The following is a 20,800-nucleotide window of genomic DNA, read 5'->3' on the forward strand; positions in this document are numbered from 1 at the left end:
ATGGGACCAAAAGAGAGAGCAGGAGAAGGAAATCTTTTCCCTGACATCAGTTCATCAGTTTATGGCACTCTCACTGTGCATGATTTTCACTTTTCCTAGCACTCTCTATAATCTGCAGAGAGCATTTTGCAAAGATAGTGAGTGTTCCAATCTAGTAATTTTTAAAGATGAAAACTGTTCTGGCTAAAAGCTAATAGAAATGTGCTATTTCTCTCTATAAAGTAGGGGAACACAAGATGTCTTCTTCCAAAAGCAAGGTACCTCCACATTAGGTGATCTAGGAATGATCCCAAGCCCCCATTACACTTTAGTTTGGATATTTCTATGGAAATATCATGACTTTCTAAATGAAAAGTAAACAACAAATTTTTTATGTAACATGATGCTAGTGAAATTCCATTGAAACTTCAGGCATATTACTTTGTGTATATTAAGGTGCTAAAACACTTATTTTGCTTTAATAAAATTAAATAACAGCAACAAAATAAAATAAATCTTGATAAAGAAACACACAATAAAGCTAATTAGGTCATGGCTTTTTTTAATTTCAAAGGCATATATCTTTCAATACGAAAGAAGAAAGGACACTTTCTAAATTTTGAGTCTAATATCCTATTTAAAAAGCTCAAAAATTGAGTAATAAAAGCTAAAAGTGGTAAGTATTATCATTTATGACAAAAAGGCACTGGCTTCCTCAAATATTATTTCTGGTCATGGATTATGATTAAAGTGATGGGTCATTGGGTTGCACAATAGTTCTTAAAATTCTTCTCTCAAAGGCTTCTCTATGGGCATTTTCAACTTCCATATTCTCAATCTCATCTCCAAATAATTAAAATTCTTTTTCCTTTTTATTTTTTGATCTAGGGTGGTATTTAATTAGTTAGGGACTATTTGTGAGGAAAATTCCTTTTAACAGTGGTGATTGGCAACTCTTCTTCAATGTATATAATCTCAGAAAAATAATTGGGGCCATTAAGAGGTTTAAGGGATGTGCCTTAGGCCCAGAATTAGTGTCTTTCTGACTTCAAAGTCAGATCTCTACTTTGCAGCAGTCTTTCCAAAAAGAAAAAACAAACAAACATTACATTATGGGAAAAATAACGAGGTAGCTTAAAGATTGGGTGGCCAGACTACATTAAAGTTAGCATAAACTTACTCTTTCCAGTGTTCACTGAACTATTTGTGAGCAAGATTGTTTCATTTTTGCTCTTGAATTTCTATTTATCTAGGGAAATGCCCAGCACGTTAGGTGCTTTAAAAATAGTTGTTGTTTATTTGCTTCTAGAGGTTAGAGTTAATGATTGTGTACTTTTAGTGTAACTTCTGGGTAAAGATAACTCTACTGTGTGGTCACATATACTATCATGTGTATGTGAAGTGTGCAGGGTCTTCTAGAGAACAGAGAGCTTGCTTTAGTCTTAAAGATCAAGTCTTGCCTTTGGTCGAAAATAGCTGATTGACATCCTGAGCAAGTCAGGCCTTTTAAGTTAAACCTAGCTAAAAGTTGTAAAAGTTGCTCATCTATATCAGTATGAGGAGGCCAGAAATGACTTTCAGACACACATATGAATGTGTTACATAAGTGAAAACACACATAAAATGAAAAAATAACATTCAAGTCAATAAGAAATTGCTTGGCATATTGAAAGTATGCTGATGGGAATCATAGTTGCAAAAGAATCACTAGCCAGAAGAAATTAATATCAACATGGAATTTTGCATGGGATCAAGTGATTACACAGTCTCTCAGCTAATAATAATAACTAGACATAAAATAACATGATGAGAAAAGCAAGGGGAAATGTTAAAAAGCATTGATTCAAATAACAATTGAATCATTTCATAATGCCATCAGCTCCATATCTAAGGACTGAATAAATAGCAATCACAAATTTTCCTAATTCCTACTTACTTCAGAGCAGTGTCACATATAAAAAATAAAAAAGGAATTTTGATCTAATTCCTATTGCCTAGAAACTGAATATCCTGAAAATGAGTGGGTTTTTGTATTTTAAGCTAAACTAATATAATACCTCTGAAATAATAAGGAATAAGCCTCAAATATAAGCTGTGTATCTGAGGAAGAAATGCTTCCACGGTTTTGAAGGCTGGAAGAAGTCCACTGAAATCTAGTCATAAATATCTGCTATCCATTGAAAAGTGCGAAATTTAATTCACTCATTAAGGTGAAATCTAAATAGGTTTGTTTACTATGGTTCTGATGGCTTATGAAGGGGGAAATAACTCAACTAAAGCAGATAAAATAAAGAGGGTTATTTATGTGAGTGAATATAAATGTCTTTAATGATGACTGGTTTAGAGTTATTATGGTAGGAATAATTAATAGTTCAGAACTGCTATTTTCATGGCAGCATAAAGCCTGAAACTCAATTATAATATTTTGGTTTAGGACAGCTTTTCCCCCTTTGAGAACTGGAAGATTTACAATTAAGGCATAAGACATAGGAATTTGGAACATGGGAATCTGAATGATATACAGCAAGAAAAATGATTTGATTCTATAACATATATAGGAGAAAACCCTGGCTTGAAGTCCTTGTTGCGTTTTTCACTTAAACTGTTGGTGGTAGACCCTCAAATCCCTTGGCTCTGGATCAGGATAGTCATTTCCAGCGATATTGGACTAGATGTGATTCATCATTTACTAAATTACGATCTCGGGAGCTATTCAGAGAACAGAATGCAAATAACAATATGATTAATGCAAGGAAGATAAGTCCACACAAAGTCATAAGTGCATATGAAACAATCCACAAAAGGGGTTCATTTGAAGTTGAAGAAGAGGTGCAGCTGCTTGCTATGTCATCTGTTGAGAAAGGTCCTGAAATCTCAGACACTGGAACACCATCAACTTCTAGAAAGAAAAAAGAATAAAAAAAAGTTTATAGCGTTGTAAAAGTCTGTATTTTTAGGATAAAAAACAATGGGATGTTTCTTATCATAATAACAGTATAGACAGGATAAGGACCTTTCAAGTCAATAGCTAACACTATTACTTATTGAGTAATTAATCAGGTTAGGGATTATCCATTCTTAAGTTCATTCTTTCCTTGACCTTTTGGTTAAATTGTTATTTACCTATAATTGTGAACAGATTAAGTAGAACTTAAGTGAAATAACCTATTTCTAAATATTCTTTTATCCTGATATCAGTGGGTAAGTTTAATAGGCTATTAAACTTTGAAGTTTAATAGACTTCAAAGATATTCATAAAAGCAATCTTCTTGTTTCTTAGAATGAAGATGTAATGAGGTCACACTGGAAGCAAGTAATCTTAATTTTAGATTCCCCAACAGGTATGACTATTGTTTTGGTTAAAAAAAAATCCAGAACTTACAGTTGAGGAACTAGGTCTTGCTCAATAGCAATACCATGGGAAGGGAAGGGAGCAAGATGGTGGAAAAAAGCCAAAAAGTTGTCTGAGTTCCTTTCCTTAAAACTGTTAAATCAAGCTTCTAAATTAATTCTGGGATGACAGAACACACATACACACACACACACACACACACCAGAGGTGAAACAATTTTGCAATCCAAGATAATTTAAAAGTACTACAATAAAGATCTGTCTTGCTTAGGTAAAAGGGTAGAGCAGCCCAATTCAGGCAAGTGGCTGGGAGGGCCAGTGGAAAGCCACAACACAGATTAACATCTGGTTCTGGCCCAGCAGCACAAATGAGCTGTGATACTTCCAGTCCCAGTGCATCAGGCATAATGCCAGCCTTGGGACACCTAGCACAAGAGGTGTGACTAGGCTATCCAGTTTAGCATAGTGGACAAGTCACCAGGCCTGGAGCAGAAAATCAGTGGCCAGGCCACCAATTCCCAGGGCAAGAAACTTGGGACAGTGTGCTTGCACCCAGGAACAGAGTTGAACTTTAAAAATTATAAAATAGCCTAGAAAGTAAAAAAAATAAAAAATAAAAACAAACCCTTAAGTTACTATGGCAATAGGTAAAGTCAAAATCAAAATCAGAAGAGGACAACAATGTCAAAATGTCTACATGTGAAGCCTCAAAGGGGAATATGAATGGGTCTCAAGCTCAAAAAGTCCACTTGGAAAGGCTCAAAAAAGATTAAAAAATCAAATAAGAGAGATAAGAAAAATTGGGAAAAGAAAGGTGTTATTCAAGAAAATCAGTAAAAAAAAAGAGTCAACCAGTTAACAAAATAAAGTACACAAACTGAAAAAAAAACTCCTTAAAAAGTAGAATTAGCCAAATAGAAAAGGAAGTACAAAAGATAACTGAAAAAAATAATTCCTTAAAAAATTAGAATTGAGTAAGTGGAAACTAATGACTCTATGAGACATCAAGAGTCAAACAAAATCAAAAAAATGAAAAAAGTAGAAGAAAATGTCCAATATCACAATGGAAAAATGACTGACATGGGAAATAAACTCAGGAGAAATAATTTACGAAGTGTTGGATTATCTGAAAGCCTTGATAAAAAAAGAGCCTGAATAGTATTTTTCAAGAAGTTATTATGGAAAATTGTCCTAATATCCTAAAACCAGAGAGTGAAATGATCACTGAAAGAACTCACTGATTACCTCCCAAGAGAGATCCCAAAATAAAAACCAAAGATATTGTAGCCAAATTTCAGAATTATCAGATAAGGATAAAATATGGCAAGCAGTCAGGAGGAAAAACACAATTTTAATATCAAGGAGCCATGGTCAGGATTGTACAGGATTTAGCATTAACATCAAAAAGATTGGAACATGATATTTTAGAAGGCAAAGAAGCTTGGATTACAACCAATAATCAACTATCTAGCAAAATTGAGCATAATCTTTTAGAAGAAAACATGAACATTCAAAGGAACATGGAACTATGAGACTTAACGGATGAAAAGACCAGAGCTGAATAGAAAATTTGATCTTTAAATACAAGACTCAAGAGAGGCATAAAAACAAGTAAGAAAAAGTGTTACTCAATAAGGTTAAATTGTTTACATCCTTACATGGGAAGAAACCTGTAACTCTTAAGAACTTTATCTGTATCAGGGCACTTAGAAGGAAAATAAATAGAGGGTAATAGTATAAATTTATTTTGATGTGATGATATAAAAAATTAAAGGATGATAAAAATTATTGTACTGTAAGAAGAGGAAAGGGGGGAAAAGAAGGGGATTATTTATATCAAACAAGAAGAGGTATGAAAGACCTATTACAGTAGAGGGGAAGAAGTTAGAGAGATAATAACATACATTCTCAGTATGAGCATAGAAATTTATTTTACCCTACATGGAAGAAGGATGGGAAAAGAGGAAAAAAGGAGGGCTGATAGAGAGAGGTGATAGACAAAAGCAAAACTCTGGTGAGTAGGGACAGAATGAAAGGACAAAGAACAGCATAAAAAGGAGAAAAATAGGATGAGGGAAATACATAGTAATCATAGCTGAATATAAATGGGATGGACTCTTCTATAAAAAGGAAGCAATTGGTAGAGTTACTCAAAACCCAGAATCCTACAAAATAAAAAGACACACACAGAGTAAAGGTAAAAGACTAGAACAGAATCTATTATATTTCAGCTGCAGTTAAAAAAAAAATAGGGGTAGTAATTATGATTTCAGAGAAACCAAAATTAAAAAAAAAAGATTAGATTTTAATTAGATCTAATTAAAAGAGACAAGGAAGGAAATTACATCTTTGTAAAATGTAGCATAGACAGTGAAATAATATTAATACTAAACATATATACATCAAATGCTAAATTTCTAAAGAAGTTAAATAACTGGGGTTGGAGCCAAGATGGTGGAGAGTAGACAGGACTTTGAGCTCTTCCTGGCTTCCTTCAGAATCAACACTAGATAGCCTGTGAATGGATTTTGGAATGACAAAACCCAGAAATATTTGGAGTGTAATAAATTTCCAGCAGAAGATATCTTGGAAGTACTTCCGGAAATGTCTGTCTCAATTGGGCAGGGAGCAGGGATGTGGCCCAGGTCAGATGCAACCCAGAGAAGCCAGGGAGGAGAAGGAATTCCTGTGGGGAATCTAGTGGGAGGCTCTTAGCTAAAATACAGTAGCACTGGCTACTTTGTCATAAATATACTGAAGAAAGCCACTTGTTAACAAACAGATATGGCAAAATGGAAAAAGAAAACAACTCCTTGAAAAATAAAAATGGTGAAACAGAAAAAAAAAAAAATCCAATGAATAAAATAACTCCTTTAAAAGTACAATTGATCAAATGCAAAAGTGTTGGAATCCTTACTAACTGCTAACTAATTAGAGTTGATCTAATCTTACAAGAAGATGTTTTGGGCAGAACCTGAAACAAGGTACTAAGTAGAACTAATTAATACAAGGCTTGTGTTCACACCTTTACTCATTGGAGTTCAATGAGTTCATACCTCCCTTGAAGCTCTTTGGGCCAGAGAGCACTATGGGAGAAAACCCATAATCCCTCTCTCTGGAAGGAGCATAATGACCAACTAGCTGGTGAAGGTCAGTATGCAGAGAATTCAGAACAAATTTATTATCCCATAACAGTGTATGAGCAAATTTCTAAGGCTGCAATAAAAGCTTGGAATTCTCTCCCTGGACAGAAAGATGGAAATAATGCTTTCACAAAAATAGAGCAAGGTCCCAATGAACCTTTTGCAGATTTTGTGGGACGTTTGCAAACAGCTGTAATAAGAACCATTGGAGATAATGCTGCCACAGAAATAATGACTAGACATTTGGCTAAGGAAAATGCCAATGAGGTTTGCAAAAGAATTATTTGGGGGCTAGACAAAGATGCTTCTTTAGAGGAGATCATAAGACGCTGTGCCACAGTGGGCACAAATACTTATTATGCCCAGACTATGATGAACATGGAAAGACAAGGTCCTTCTTGGCAGAGGAATTCTAGAGAAACTCGTCGATGTTTTCAATGTGGAAAAGTTGGACATTTGAGAGCTCATTGTAGAAATGGAGATAGAATGAGAAGACGGGGTGAGAGAAAACCCAAAACCCCATGTCCAAAATGTAACCGAGGCTTTCACTGGGCCTCTGAATGTATATTGACCCAGAGGAAGGAGAGGCAAGGCCCAGCTCCAAAGTATCAATCAAAGGACAGGTGGGGCATGAGAGCCTTTAGAAATTCAGGACTCTGATGTCATCAACCAACAGAAAAGCAATCAGGATTACAGTTGGGAAGAATACAGGCCTTTTAAGACAACAAGACAATATCCAGTGCAAGCAGCTCCAATGTAATTACCAGATGATGAGGAGAAATCCCAAATTTGGTAAATAGAAGAGATAGGTTAACTGCTTGGGGAAGAGGATCTGCTTATATTTCCACAGATGAAGAAAGAATCAGATGGCTGACAATGAGACTGTCAAAAGGACTCTTAAAATCTTCAGAAATCATTGGGTTCCCTGAGATGAAAAATTGTTGATGAGACCTTTTGTAGTACTTCAGAGCTTACAAGAATTATTAGATTCCTGGCACATGAATTAATGGACAATGGATTGCTTATAGACTATTTCTAGGACTTATGGACATGTGCAAATCTTCAGGTTGATTCATGTTATTTGTTACACTACTACTAGCCTGTGTTATATTGCTATGTGCTTAGGTAAATTATGTATAATGCCTCCCATATTGATGGATTTATGTATACCATGTATATCTGTTACAAAGTTCTGGCCCATATTGATGGATTTATGTGTACCCCCTCAGAAACCCCCTATGTTTTAAAACAAAAGAAAGGGGGAGATGTTGGAATCCTTACTAACTGCTAACTAATTAGAGTTGATCTAATCTTACAAGAAGATGTTTTGGGCAGAACCTGAAACAAGGTACTAAGTAGAACTAATTAATACAAGGCTTGTGTTCACACCTTTACTCATTGGAGTTCAATGAGTTCATACCTCCCTTGAAGCTCTTTGGGCCAGAGAGCACTATGGGAGAAAACCCATAATCCCTCTCTCTGGAAGGAGCATAAATAGGCCAATGGGCCAGTCGAAGAAGTTCTTCAGAGGAAGAAGCTACAAGTCGAGATTTCATGGAATGACATGAAGAATGGAGCTGGCTGGAGGCTGAAGAAAGCAGAGGCAGAGGCTGAAGGACCAGACCTTTGGATTTGGAGACATTCGGAGAGAGCTCTTGGAACCAAACAGAGAGATATGCCTCTAAGCTAACCGGGCTATATTGGAGATAATAAAAGATCTGAACTTTTATCACCTGGCTGCGTTTTGAGAAGAAAAAGCTCACAACACAAAAGGAGGTAAAAAAGTTAACAGAAAAAAATAATTCTCACTTAACCTTCCCCCATCTCCCCAAAAAGAAAAAAAAAGTAAAATACTTCATTGGAAAAATAATAGACGTGAAAAATAGATCCAGGACAGACAATCTAAGAATTATTGGACTACTAGAAAATCACAATGAAAAAAAGAACCTGGACATCTTTCAAGAAATCAACAAGGAAAACTAACCTGGTATCTTAGAACCAGAGGATATAATAGCCATTGAAAGAATCCACCTACCACCCCATGAAAGAGACCCTAAAATGAAAACTCCAAGGAATATTGTAGCTAAATTCCAGAATTATTAGATCAAGGAGAAAAATACTACAAACAAGCAGAAAAAAACACTTCATATATTGAAAAGCCATAATCAGGATTACTCAGAACTTAGCAGCTTCTATTTTAAAGGACTGAAAGGCTTGGAATGGGACATTCTGGAGGGTAAAGGAGTTTGGAGTGCAACTAAGAATTAACTACCCAGCAAAACTAAATATTATCTTTCAGGGAAAAAAGGACATTCAATGAAATAGGGGATTTTCAATTATTTTTGATTAAAAGATCAGAGCTAAATAGAAAATTTGATCTTCAAATACAGAATTCATGGGAATCATAAGAAGGTAAAAAGGAAAGGGGAAAAAAACCAACATGTTTTTTAAAGGTTAAAATGTATACATCCTTATATGGGAAAATGATATGTGTAACTCTTAAGAACTGTATTTTTTCTGGGGTATACTTAGAAGATATAATTATAATTTGACTTTAATGTGATATAAAAAAGAAACTAGGAGTGAAAAAAAAAAGAATTGAACTGAAGGAAGAGGAAAAGGGAGATAGAATGGGGTAAATTACATCACGTAAAGAGGCAAAAAAAGACTTACTATAGTTGAGGAAAAGAAAGGAAATAGATGAGCATTGTAAAAAGCACTGTAAGAAGTGGAAAGGAGGAAGAAATTGACAGTGAAACTATACTAGCAGGGGATTTCAACCTCCCCCTTTCAGAACTAGATAAATCTAACCTCAAAATAAGCAAGTAAAAAGTTAAGGAGGTGAATAGAATTTTAGAAAAGTCAGTTATGACAGACTTCTGGAGAGAACTGAATATAGACAGAAAGGAATATAGTTTTTTCTCAGCAGAACATGACATTTGCACAAAAAGTAATCATGTATTAGTGCATAAAACCTCTGCAATCAAATGCAAAAAGGCTAAAGAAATACTAAATGAATCCTTTTCAGATCATAATGCAATAAAACTACATGTAATAAGTATCATGGAAAGATAAATTAAATGTTAATTGGAAAGAATTAGTGGGTCAAACAACTTATAGAAACAATAACTTCATGAAAAACAAGGACAAAAATGAGATAATATCAAAATTTGTAAGATATAATAAAATCAGTACTTGGGGGAAATTGTATATCTCTAAATGCTTACATCAATAAAAAAAGAAAGAGCCAATCAATGAATTGGAAATGCAACTAAAAAATTTAGAAAATAACCAAATTTAAAATCCCCAATTAAACACCAACTAACACATTAAACACCTGAAAAATCAAAGGAGAGATTAATAAAACTGAAAGCAAGAAAACTAATAAAGTAACAAATAAAAATAATTGTTGGTTTTATGAAAACTCTAATTAAATAGATAATTTTTGATTAATTTCATTAAAAAGAAAGAAGAAAACCAAATAATCAGCATTAAAAATGAAAAAAAAAAGATGAAATCACCACCAATGAAAAGGAAATTAAAACAATAATTAGGAATCACTTAGCCTAACTGTATGCCAATAAATGACAATCTAAGTAAAATGGTTGAATATTTAAAAATCTATATAGAAATTGCTCAGATTAACAGAAGAGGAAATAAAATATTTAACTATTTTAGAAAAAGAAATTGAATAAGCCATCAATGAACTTCTTAAGAGAAAAGCTCTACGGCCAGATGGATTTACAAGTGTATTCTACCAAATATTTAAAGGATAATGAATTCTAATCCTATATAAAGTGTTTGGAAAAATAAGTGGAGTACTATCAATTTTTTTTTGACACAAATATAATGCTAAAATCTAAGCCAAAAGTGCCAAACCAGAGAAAAAAAAATTATAGACCAATTTTGGTAAGAAATATTGATACAAACATTTTAAATAAGACATTATTAAAGAGATTATAGCATTTTATATCATCAGGATTTTATGTTATGATCTTGAGGAGGGTAGGCTTCACCAGGAATTCTGGGCCTTTCAATATCTAGAAAGCTATCAGCATCATTGACAACATTAATAACAAAACTAACAGAAATTATATGACTATCTCAATCATATAGGAAAAGATTTTGACAAAATACAGCACCTATTCCTATAAAAAACACGAGAAAGCAAAATAATCAATGGAGCTTTCCTTAAAATAGTAAGCAGTATCTATTTAAAACCATAAAAAACCATTATCTGTAATGGAGATAAGTTAGAAGCATTTCAAATATAATCAGGGGAGAATAAGGATGCTTATTATCATGCCAAATATTCAATATTGTTATAAAAATGTTAGCATTATCAATAATAGAAGAAAAGGAAATTGAAGGAATTAGGACAGGCAAGGAGAAAGCAAAACTATCACTCTGCAGATGATATAATGATGTATTTAGAGAATCAATCAAGAAATTACTTGAAATTTATAATTAAATATTACATATGTATATATAAATAAATATAAATAAATGAAATAATTTTTAGCAAAGTTGCTAAAAGTTGGTCAGAAGGAGCTCTCTTTAGTAGCACTGAGGAAGTACTCTGTTGCTTTAGCACACTAAAATTTAGACACAGTAAAGCAGAGACCCTTTTCCACAGTTCTAGGATATAAAAGTGTACTTGTGGTCCCTCAAATACACTTTTCCTTCGATCATAATACTTTGGGAGAACTGAAAACTTATAGGTCCCTAGAAGGATATTTGAAAACAAAACTCCTGAAACTTGGGAAATTGCACCCTCCATCTTGGAAAAAAGTCCTACTTTAACAAAGAGTTAAAAACCAAGAAAGAGGCTGGGAAAACAAGAGAAAAAGATTCTGACCATAAAGTTATAATGGGGACAAGGAAGATCAAAATACACACACTCAAAAGATGACAAAAATCAAAGGTCCTACATCCAAACCCTCGAAGAAAAATAAGAATTGGTCTTAGGCCATGGAAGAGCTCAAAAGGGATTTTTGAAAATCAAGTAAAAGAGATAGAAGGAAAATTGGGAAGAGAAATGAAAGTGATGTAAAAGAAAATACAAAAAAAATCAATAATGAGAAAAATGCCTTAAAAAAGCAAGACTGACTAAATCAGAAAGGAGGTATAGAAACTCATTTGAAAAAAAAATTGCCTTAAAAATTAGAATTGAGCAAATGGAAGCTAATGACTTTATGAGAAATCAAGAAATAATAAAACAAAACCAAAAGAATGAAAAAATAGAAAACAAATATCTCATTGGAAAAGCAACTGATTTGGAAAATAGATACAGGAAAGAAAACCTAAAAAATATTGGAGTGATTAAAAAAAGAGCCTATATACCATCTCAAGAAATTATCAACGAAAACTATCCTGATACTTTAAAATCAGAGGTAAAATAGAAATTAAAAACTTCCCACTAATCATCTCTTAAAAGAGATCCCAAGATGAAAACTTCCAGAATATTATAGCCATATTCTGGAACTCTGAGATCAAGGAGTAAATATTGCAAGCACAAGGAAGCCACAGTCAGGATAATATAATATTTAGTAGATTCTACATTAAAGGGCAAAAGGGCTTATAATATAATATTCCAAGTTTATATCAGCACACTATATATCAATTATATATTATCTACATATTAAATTTGGTCTTTAGAAGGGGATATTTATTTATAGAAAGTTATTGTTATAAAACATTCCTCTCTCCCCCCCAAAAAAGTATGTGGCATAGTTTCCCAAAAGTAATACAAAGTTAAGAGAAAAGTACACTCAGTCTTAGAAAGCACATGTGGCAAAAAGATTATATTATATCTTTAGTTTTTGGAAGTAATTTTCTTTCTTTTAAGGGATATTCATGAATTTTCCCTTAGGCATTGTGTAGCTTCTTATATACTTTCAGGATTTTCTTTCCTTAGTTTGCTTAGTTTATAGTTAGCTTCCAATGTTACAACTAGACACTCACATTTTGTGAACACTTCTTGGACAATGATGAAAACTCTGAATCCCCTCTAAAATTAACAAAGTCATAGTAGGTTAAAGCAATGGTAGGAATGGAGATTGAAACTGAAGCCAGGATCCTTCTCCCCTTACTTCAAGGGATTCTTTGTTAGCAATTTGGTTTGAATGGTGTCCATCATTAATATGCCAGATAGCCTATTGAATGCAAGTTTTCCCACACAGGACATAATCAAGTATCCTCAACTAATCCAGACAGGTATCTTATACAATCAAGCCATTACATCTAAAGTGATTTAGGATTTTTCATGCCTAAGCTAAAGAATTTAATTGAATGAATCAATGTAAATGTTCTCACCTGGTTAAAATATCTGGCTGTAACATCTTTTTCAAGTTATTTTAGGAAGAGCAGGGAACTGATTGATTCAATTGATCCTTACACAAAGAGATGCAGTTTTTCAGCTATTTTTTATATAGTGTTAGAAATGCTAGATACAGAAATCATAACAGAAAAAGAATTTGAGAAATCATAACAGAAAAAGAAGCATAGAGAAAGAAGAAGTAAAAGTATCACTTTTTTTCAGATGATATAGTGTGCTTAGAGAAGTCTAGGGAATCAACAGAAACATCTGCAATTTTAACAGCTTAAATAATCAGTCCTCACAAATTATGATTTTTAAAGAAATATTAACAACAAAACTCAGTAGAAAGAATCAAAAAGAAAAATTCCATTAAAAATAACCAAAGAATATATAAAAATTTGAGAACCCAACAACTGGAGTATATATAGAAACTAAACGAATATAACCTACAACATAGTCTTTATAGAAATAAAGTTAGCCCTGACTAAATGAAGAACAATTAACTGCTTGCTGTTGAATTGTGCTGATGTAATAAAAATGACAATATACTTAAGTTAATTATGTATCCAAAGATAGCATTTTGAAATAATTACATTGTAGAGTTTGAAAAATAATAACAAATTCATTCAGAGAAATAAAAGGTCAAGAATGTCAAGGAAAATAATTTTTTAAAAGTAGAAAACAAAAGGGCCCAGCAGAAACAGATCTTAAATTATTTTATAAAATGATAATCATCAAAAATAAATGGTAGATTAAAGTATCAAGAAGTTGATCAGTGGAACAGTTTGGGTACACAATAGACAAAAGCAGAGGTAATACATATAGTGTTCCATAAATTCAAAGATCCCAACTTCGGGGCATGGATATATTATTTGAAAAAAATGTTCTGGAAAAACTGGATTGTGGTTTGGTAGCAATTAGATTTAGTTAAATTCCAAATGGATAAATGCTTTATATATATATAAAAGGATTCTGACGATTGTGTTCATCTTATCAATAATCCTTTTAAAATGTGATATTGCAAACTGAACAGAAAAGTACAAGTTTGGTGTAACCAGGATATTTGATTAATGCAGGTTATTTTTCACCTCTTTAGGCTACCATGTCTTCACATATGTGAGATCCTTTTTTTGGTTTTCCTTATTTTCCCCAAATAGCTTTACTATTACTACATACAAACACACTCAAGCTGCCCTTATTCTTATAAAAGCACTCATACTATCATCTTTGCTTTGTACAATCCATATTTCTCCTGCCCAATCTAAAGGTTTCTTCCTAATCCTCTTTGAAATTTGGTGAAACTGTTCTCTTCTGATTTTCCTGATTATTCCTAAGTCTCCTTTGAATAATAACTGTGAGTATACCAGCAAGATTATCCTGAGCCATCTTCTCTTCTCTCTATATATTCTCTCATTTGATAATTTTAAGAAAAAACCTTGGTATAATTGGTAAAATTGAAAAATGAAGATAATGACTGTAAGTATAATCAATAATGTGTGTTTTCCATGTGGAGATCAATTTGTGAGTTATTTTTCAGTTATATCAGCCATGAAAAATCAAGTGCTGAAATAAACTGAACTCAGAAGCACATATATTAATGCTTTTCTTCCCTACATATGAAGACATGTTCCTCCTAAAGATTTATTTGAATTCATTACTATAACTTAGAGGTGAACTTAAGCTCTTGAAGGTTATGCCAGTGGAGAACAAGCTCTGGGAAGAAATACTTGGAGTGTAGCTCCACCAATAGATTGAGTTTGTTGTACAAGAAACAACCTGTTATATATTTATTTATTTTAAATATTTTCTAATTACATTTTAATATGATTCTGGAGAAATTGGGAATGTTTTAGACAGTGTATTTGACAACTTTGATTTAGAGCATTTTAAAAATATGAATACTGATGTAATGGATTTTTTTTTTTTTGGGAAAACTTCTGGACACTATCTTGGAAGCTTCAAAAGCTTGCAAACTTCCAGAATTACTTCTGAAAAAAGCAGTGTGAAAAAATCTGAGGCTTAGCACAGTTCCTCCCCACTTATAGGGAGCAGAGCACACCTTTAAAATAAATTCCAAAATCATGAAATTCATTTACGATTCTTTTACTCCTCCTAAATTTATTATTTAACTCATTACAGTTGTGTTCCAAATCTTTTTTCTCTTTGTCTTCCATATAACCTTTTTTTGTTATCCTTACAGTTGAGGACATCACCTTCCTTACATTTTGCTATGAAAATTGAGGCTATTTTCCATGTTCTTATTGAGGAAACTGTTGACAATCCCTTTCTTCCCATATACGATTTCCTTCTTTTCTTTAACTTGTGATCAAGAAGTGGCATTTTTTCTCATTAGAGTTAATTCCTATACATGGATCCTGGATGCTATCCTCTCTCACATTTTCAAAAAGAGTGTTACTTTTGTCACCACTCATCTTTACTTTCCTTATGTCTAAGTATTTCTTTACTATTACTACATACAAGCACACTCAAGCTGCCCTTATTCTTATAAAAGCACTCATACTATCATCTTTGCTTTGTAAAATCCATATTTCTCCTGCCCAATCTAAAGGTTTCTTCCTAATCCTCTTGCAATGTGATCTCTCTATAGCATTTCTTACCAATAATGGTTCTACTTTTCTTGCATATTTTTTTCCTATTTGAAATTTGGTGAAACTGTTCTCTTCTGATTTTCCTGATTATTCCTAAGTCTCCTTTGAATAATAACTGTGAGTATACCAGCAAGATTATCCTGAGCCATCTTCTCTTCTCTCTATATATTCTCTCATTTGATAATTTTATTTACTCCTATGAGTTCTTATATTATGTCTATGAAAATGATTCCCTTATCTTGTGCTATTCTCTGTTCTATTCTCATATTGTGAACTGCTTATTAGAAATTTTGGAATGAAGGCCCTATAAAGGTGTATGAAACTCAACTGTTGAAATCAGAACTAATTTTCTTTTCCCACAAACCCATCTTCCAATATTGTTCTTCACCTCCCAATTATTGCTGAAGGCATTGTCTTTGTGTCATCCTTGCCTCCTAATTCTTATTCCCCTGCCAAATCTTATATCTGTCTCTATTATATCCTTCACATCTATGTCCTTACCTTCATGTACAAAGATACCACCCAACTCTTTATTATCAATCCTCCACATAGCTGCCAAAAAAGTGACTTTCTTAAAGTGCAAATCTGATCTTGTCACATTCGTTTTCCCTACTCATTAACCTCTAGTGGCTTCCCCAACTTTAGAATCATAAATAAAATCATGTGTACCTTTAAACATCTTTTCAATATGGTCCCTCCTACCTTTCTAGAACTCCTAAACAATTATTTTTCTGTAAGATTTCTTTGGACCAAGCATACTGGCCTAATTTCCTATTCTTCCATATAATACTTAATTTCCTTTTATTTAAATGTTTCTGTGTAAGGGCTGTGACCTATCCCTAGAATGGTCTTCCAACTCACAAAATTCCTCAGAGAATTTTTTTTTAGTATCCAGTTCAAGCATTACCTTTGTCAAGATGTTGTTCATGATCCCCTCATTTGATAATGCTTTTCCTTACAAGGTTACTTTGGGTCTGTTTTGTATGTTGCTTGTATAATTCTACATATGCATGCTTCCCCTTTTGGAACCTAGTAGTTGTTTTACCTTTGTCTTTATATTTCCAGTGTTTAACACAGTGACTAGTCCTGAACAGATACTTCATAACTGACTCAGAATTAGTTTAAATGATTTGATATCAGAAGTGTTGTATTATTATCTGTGAAGCAAGTGAACATGTTTTTTCTCCTTTATATCAACAACCATATATTCTCTTCTTCTCTATTTTCTTTTCTTTTCTTTTCTTTTTTTTTTTTGAAGCAATTGGGATTAAATGACTTGCCCAGAGTCACACACCTAGTAACTACTAAGTGTCTGAGGCTGGATTTGAACTCAGGTCCTCCTGATTTCAGGGCCAGTTCTCTGTCCACTGAGCTATCTAGCTTACCCTCTATTTTCTTAGAAAATATAACTTTTGGGAGAATCAGGAACCAAAAACATCTTGACATTCTAGAACAATCGGTCAAAACCAATTTTACAAAGGTAAAATTTAAGAAGCAGGTATAAGAAAATATCAACTGCAAATTGATTCATGATGAAGTTCAAGATAAATCCAAGATGTCAAACTATATTATAAAATAGTATCATCAAAATAATTTGGTACTAATTTGCCAAATCAGCAATTTTATAGAAAACATTTTTGGTGAAGGCAAAACTAACTTAAGCCAGTAGACAATTTAAGAATTACTTACTTGCACAAGAACTCAGTGCAAATCCTATTCTCTTCTGAGCTCTATCAAACACAACATAGAAACCTTCCATGACTGTAGCACCAATTACGAGAGAATTAGCAGAAGATGAGATGCCAAACCGGTAACATTCATAATTTGAGTCAATTCCCCAAACAGGAAGAATATAAAGCTATAATTTAAAAGAGAAGAAATAAACAAGAAACCATATTAGTCTATCAGTAACAGAGAACATATGTGTGTGTGTGTGTGTGTGTGTGTGTGTGTGTGTGTGTGTGTGTCACTATGCAAGTTAGTGAGGACAATTTCTTTTTAAAATTAAAAAAAAAGAATCACTTGACTATTCCCCCAACAACAAACATTATTTCCCCTCCCATTTCCTCTTCTTACCAATGAACAATGCAATAAAACAAAAGAAAAGATAACCCACATAATAAATATGTACAGCAAAGCAAAATAAAATTTCTCACTGGTCATGTTCAAAATTGAATGTCTTGGTCTTCATTTTAAGTCTCTTACTTCTCTGGCCAAAATGGTACATAGTTCATTCATTTTCAGTCCTCTGGAATTATGGTTGGTCATGTTCATTTTTCAAGGTTCTTGTCTTCTAAAATTGTTTTTCTTTATAACATCATTTTATAAATTGCTCTCTTAGTTCTGTTCACTTTGTTCTGTATTAGTTTACAGAAATTTTCTCAGTTTCCTCTTATACTGTCCATTTAATAATTTATTTAAGGCACAATATATTCCATTTCATTTGTATGCCATGCTTAGTTTATCCGTCTCCCAACTGGTAGATATCCCCTTAGTTTCCAGGGATTTTTTCCCACTAGAAAAGAGTGGTTGTAAAAATTTTAGTTCACATTTCCTTTTCCTTTTTCTTTAATTCTTGGGGGTACAAGTATAATAGTAATGTAGTTGGATGAATGGGTATATTCAGTTTGATATTTTTGAGTGGCAAAGTTCCAAATTATTTCCAGAATGACTAAACCAAGTCATAACTATACCAACTGTATATTGGTATGCCTGTTTTCTCAAAATTTATTATTTTTATTATCTTTAGCAATCTAATAGGAATCTAAGAGTTTTTTAATCTGAATTTCCCTAATTATTAATGAATTGGAGAATTTTTCTCCTTATGGATATTCATAGCTCAGATTTTTTTTCAGTTCTTTATATAGCTTTTCTCAATTAATTGTTTCCTTTATAATTTTTACTGCATTCGACTCATTTGTATAAAACTTCTATGTTTCATGTAATCAAAATTTTAAATTTTCTTTCCAGTGCCTCTATCTCTTTTTTATTCATGAAAGTTAATATCTTTCCCTAAGAAGATATTATACCAAATCATTTTGATGATACTATTTTATAAGATAGTTTGACATCTTAGATTTAGCTTAAGGAAAATTTCAAAGAAACAAGACAATAGTGATCCTACCATTTAGAAGCTGATTGCTTGGATATTTATACCCATGCCTAGGTAACTCTGTACCTTGAGTCCCTGATTGTGTTCTACTCCTTATCATTTTGTTTTCTAAAAACTGATCAAGTGGAAACTTGAGAAATGGATATTGCCTGACTTTGGAGTTACCTCCTCCTGAACACCAGTCAACCAAAATGAGATTTCTATAACAAAATACTTTCAGAGAAAAAGAATATCATTGACAACATCTCCATGAACTTGAAAGAACAACTAAAGCCATGCTTTTACTCAGCAGACGTTCTCTATCTTATAAAATGCCATAATGATTGCTGAATTTCTAGAACAGTTATGCTTTGAGGTATGATATCTACTCAGCAATCTCACAGAAGGCCTTTACTTTTTAGGGGGAGCATATGTGCATGAATATACATACCTCACAACCTAGGAAACCAGATTGGATTCTCCCTCATTTTCTGGCTTTGCCTTATCCTCAGTATAATCCCAAGTAAATCTTCAAAATAAAGTCTATTTATTTCTAATATCTACATTTACTAGAAGTAGATAACAAATTCCCTTTTTACAAAGGATGTCATTATACAAATAGGGATCAGGTAGGGGCAAGGTATTTTCTTTTTCCATTACTGAAACTGCCTAAGAAATCAAATATTCTCAGTTGTTCATAGATAGCAGGGAGACTGCTGTAAGAGCCCACACAATCAAAATATTTATTTATGCTTCTATTATGTGAAAATCCCTGTGCAGAATGTGCACGAATGTAAATGAAAACCTGGACTTTTTAATTGTATTTTATTCATGCTTAAATGTTATCAAAATTTATTTGTACAGCCTTCCAAAAATATATTTTAGGCCATTTATATGCACTTCAGACTGTTCTACTCAGTTCATTTCCAAAACAAGCAAACTGGCTATTTCCAAATGAATTATTTTTATTAAGTGCTATAATGGATTTTCATGGCAATTTGATTGGTCTAACACTAAAATTATAAATTAAGCTTGAGAGTATTATCATTTTTTGTTAAATTGGTATGGTTTAGTCATGATTACTGAATATTCCTCCAGGTACTTAAGTTGCTTTTAATTCTTTAAGGAATATTTTGCAAATAAATCTATTTAACTCTCTCATGTGCTCTGGGAGATTAATACCTAGATATTTTATGCATTTTATGGTTAAATGAAATGAAATTTCCCTTTTTAATTTTGTTTCTTGCGTTTTGTTAACTTTTATGGAAATAAGACTAATTTTGAGGATTTATTTTGTAGCCTGCAACTTTGCTGATTATTAATTTTCTCAATTATATCATTGTTGATTCTCTAGAGTTTTCCATCATATTAGCAAACAGAAATAGTTTTATTTCCACTTTACCTATCTATATTCCTTTATTTAGTTATTTTTGTATTATAGCTGTTGCTAGCATTTCCAGGACTATATATAATAATAATGGAAGAGTAAGTATCCTTACTTTAATCCTAAATTTATTGAAAAAAAAGGTTTTTTTCTATCCTTGTTGCATATGGTCCTTGTTTTTGATTTTAGATAGATGATTTTTATGATGATAAAAAGGTCTCTCTAAGTGTCTTTCTCTCTCTCTCTCTCTGTATATATATATATATATATTTTTTTTTTTTTTTTTAGCATAAAAGTATTGTAGTCTGCAAAAGGCCTTTTCTTCATCTATTGAGATGATCATGCAGTTTTGGATTTTTTGCTTTTTAATATAATTATTTGGATTGTTTCTGAATTGTTTTACTGTAAATCTCCTCCCCTCCCCAAACACACACACACACACACACACACACACACACCTTTTCTCGGTATTCTGTTGCTTTTTTTTCTTGATTTTTCAGCACAGTGTATTTTCTTTTAATAGTATCATTTTTTAAAATTCTCTTTTTCTGGATTCTCTTTTACTTCTGTATGTTTTCGTTCTCAATCTTACTTTCTATTTTGAATCTTTGGTAAGACTTGCTATCACAGATTCCAGTTTTTCTCTGCCCATTATTTATGCTGTACAATCCATAATTTTTACTTACAATATCTCATTTGTCTTTTGAATCACCCAGGAACAGTGTGTTATGTTTCCATGTTCTCCTCACATTTTACAGGGGCTTCTATCATCAAGTCCTGAGTCATTTTCTTTTGTATTGCTTATTCATAGATGCTTGAAGTAGTTTTCTAGATTGGGAGGCCATATTTCTTTTCTTTGTTCATGTTTTGCTATTGATTTATCTGCTTATGTTCAAGATTTTCAAGTTTTCTTCTTCCTGAGAT

At 32.6% G+C, this 20,800-nt stretch overlaps 1 protein-coding gene across 1 annotated transcript in view; it reads right to left on the bottom strand.

Moving 5' to 3' along the window:
• Window positions 1-524: 524 nt before the first annotated feature.
• BACE2 (beta-secretase 2) overlaps window positions 525-20,800 on the bottom strand; it is an 83,639-nt gene continuing 63,363 nt past the window's right edge. Inside the window, exons 8-9 of the mRNA XM_051984768.1 lie at window positions 17,091-17,259; window positions 525-2,878 (exon numbers count right to left, since the gene is read on the bottom strand). Of these exons, the coding sequence (XP_051840728.1) occupies window positions 2,628-2,878; window positions 17,091-17,259 (420 nt within the window). The 3' untranslated portion in view covers window positions 525-2,627. The remainder of the gene's footprint in view (window positions 2,879-17,090; window positions 17,260-20,800) is intronic.

The sequence above is a fragment of the Antechinus flavipes genome, chromosome 3 (assembly GCF_016432865.1).
Source record: "Antechinus flavipes isolate AdamAnt ecotype Samford, QLD, Australia chromosome 3, AdamAnt_v2, whole genome shotgun sequence".
Taxonomy (NCBI): Eukaryota; Metazoa; Chordata; class Mammalia; order Dasyuromorphia; family Dasyuridae; genus Antechinus; species Antechinus flavipes.